The 2,912-nt window shown below is 38.1% G+C and overlaps 1 protein-coding gene across 1 annotated transcript; it reads right to left on the reverse strand.

Annotated features, from left to right (window-relative positions):
• Positions 1–205: 205 nt before the first annotated feature.
• Positions 206–2,388, reverse strand: LOC139852568 (uncharacterized). Its single transcript, XM_071841865.1, has one exon. It carries the CDS (start codon positions 2,261–2,263, stop codon positions 308–310), a length of 1,956 nt encoding a protein of 651 aa, XP_071697966.1. The 5' UTR covers positions 2,264–2,388; the 3' UTR covers positions 206–307.
• Positions 2,389–2,912: the final 524 nt, after the last annotated feature.

The raw sequence follows: 2,912 nt of genomic DNA on the forward strand, positions 1-2,912 counted from the left end.
CCCATATTGCAAGAGTGATTATCACATGATACAAATAAAAAAATTTAAAACCAACAGTCCTTTACATCTAGAAATATGTTGTAAGATTGTAAGAATCAGCTTTGCAGTTCACATGTCCGACAACGGTTATATTATACTACAAATATGTTAATACATTCAACATTACAAACATGATGCATAAACTACTTGTAAACTATAATCACTACCTGCATTAAGTAATTGTACAATGCATACCCAAAATCAAGTATGTCCAAGAATCTGTTTTTTCAATACCAATTATACAAATCCAACCGCAACACATATGAGCTTAAAAACCTAACCCAGCCATGCCTATGCCAAAAGAAGCCCGGCGCGGTGGCTCGAGCTTGTTTTTCCAATAACAAGCGTCCGGTTTTAGTTTTGCAGCTGCGGTTCTCATTGGCTCTGAGTTACATCTAGTCAGTACAAGCGGCTCGTATCCCATTGTGTTCACTAACTTCTGCTCCAAAACTGACGGCCTTGTAGGAAATGAATACGAGGACCGAGCCGGTTGGTGCAACCCTGGTTCGCTTTGAACCGCATTCATTTTCATCACATGATTGTCATGCTCTTTAGTAGTCACATCGCTAGGACTAGAAGAAGCTTTGACCTTTGACTCTTGTTGACCCTCAATCGATTCGACTAGCGTCTGTGTTGGCTGTGGCGGCGGCTGTGGCGGTTTCTTCTTATTCGACCTCCTTCGAATGAAGTCGCTACTGCATACCCATGTCTCTTTTGATACTTCCATTGATAACTTGGGCTCATACATCATCAACAACAAACATTCAGGCATTGGTTTGCTAGTATTTGTGTCTTTTTTCTCATTTTCTTCCTCTAACACTTCATTTTCTATTATTTCTGACTCCATGACGATTTCTTCATGGGATTCATCATCAGGAAAAAATTCTGTGACCATATTTTGATATTCTTCTTCAAATACTTTGACTTTTTCAATGTTTGACTCCCCTGTTTCATTTTCTTGAATGTCTTCATATAATTCTTCTTGAGCATCTTCCATATCATCATCCTCACCCTCTTCTTCTTCAACTTCTTGATCTTCAATTTCTTGATGTTCAATTTCATCAAATAAAGTATCAAGATAGAACCTTTCTTCTTCTTCATTGATTTCCAAACTTTGTTCTTGATCATTTTCTTCTAAATCACACTCTTTTTTCTTAATTTCAAGATTCATTTCCACATTATCTTCTAAAACACTCTGTTTTGCCTCCATTTCAAGATTCATTTCCACATTTTCTTCTGGAACACTTTGTTTGACCTCCTCTTCCTCAATTTCAACTATTTCTTCACTACCTTCACATTCTTGATTCATAATTTCACCTAAAGCCATAACCTTTTTCTCTTTTTCAACCCAAAAATCTTCTTCATGAACCTCATTTTCTTCAATTTCCTCCTCACTATCAACAAATTCATCATCTTCTTCATCATTTATATCATAACTCGGTTCCCAAAACCGATTCGCAAGAGCTTCCATCATCAAAGGATCAGATCTACACCTCATTAACAACAAGGCATTTTTAGGTGGTACACAAATACTCACCCTACCTTCATCCATACTCCCCATAATACTATCATCCACAATCTCCAAATCTTGAAACACATGCCTCCTTACATACCCACCATCCACGTCACCATCCACGTCACGACCACCAACCAATTCCATATCTCTCCTATCACCACCACCATCACCATCTTGCAACGCCACCAACCACCGTGCAACCACCGCGCCACAAGACCCCTGCCTATCAACACCTTCATCTTTTTCTTTATTTTCCAAACTTGTATTTGAAGAACAAGAACTCCTACAAGGAAACAAACAACTAACTTCTGAACCAAAAGTCCTTAACGCTTCACAAATGGTCAAAGGTATATGAACCCACTTCTGATTATTCCCATTATTAATACCATTACTATTCTCAAAACGTTGTCGTTGAGAACGAGAATGATCAAATTTTCTCAAACTGTTGACATTTTTAGCATGTTTTTTCTTTGATTTAACTCTAACTTGACCAATGCAAGTAACTTTAGGTGAAGATGGTTCTGGGTTATCAAACCCACACCCTCTCTTTTTTCCGGGGGTCGGAAACATCGCCGGAGACGCACCACCTTTGATACTACGACTGTGTTTCAGCCTGCGGCTGAGTGAAGTAGTTAAGGTGGATGGTACTGGTTGGTTTCGGATTGATCCGGCCCGACCCGGGCTGAGAATTGATGATCTTGAAGACATTTTTATGGAGGATGAAGAAGTGAAAAGTTGTTGAGTTGAAGATGTGGATTTATTATTGGTGTAGTTCGTGAAGTGTCATGTCATTAATTCGGAGAGTTTGATTGAGTGAATTTGATGTGTAGATATAAAAGATATGAACGAAGGAATGAATAAATTTGGTAATTGTTGTTGTTGGAATGAGATAACCGTAAGAGGAATGAAGTAGTGGGTGAAGGAAGTTGGGGGGTATTATACCACCTTGTTTCATAGAGTGTTCACCAAAATCTAAAAAAAATATTTAGATAATAAATTTTTTAAGATTTTGAAAATTTCTTAAACTCATCGTTAACATGCTTTAAATCATTATAAATAACGTTTATCAATTACTTACTAGTAATTTTTAACACGCAATTATCAAGAAGCACTACTAGAAAATCGTTTATTCGCGACGACACCTTTCTGGACAATAGCATCCGGGAAAGTCGACTACACGGCAAAAAAAGTTGCTTTTCTGCCCCACTTTTTCCAAAAACGTTGACCAACTTTCCCGGACGATCACATGTCGTCCGGAAAGGTAATTTTCATAAAAAATGGCTCCAAAAATTTTGCGGGGTTTTTCTTTCTGACGACATGTCGTTCGGAAAAGCTTCTGGGACGACATTGCTAGCTG

Source organism: Rutidosis leptorrhynchoides, chromosome 6, assembly GCF_046630445.1.
Source record: "Rutidosis leptorrhynchoides isolate AG116_Rl617_1_P2 chromosome 6, CSIRO_AGI_Rlap_v1, whole genome shotgun sequence".
In the NCBI taxonomy this organism is placed as follows: domain Eukaryota; kingdom Viridiplantae; phylum Streptophyta; class Magnoliopsida; order Asterales; family Asteraceae; genus Rutidosis; species Rutidosis leptorrhynchoides.

Excerpts from the sequence above, each read along its gene's own strand:
- LOC139852568 (XM_071841865.1), bottom strand. The coding sequence starts at position 2,263 with ATGTCTTCAAGATCATCAATTCTCAGCCCGGGTCGGGCCGGATCAATC.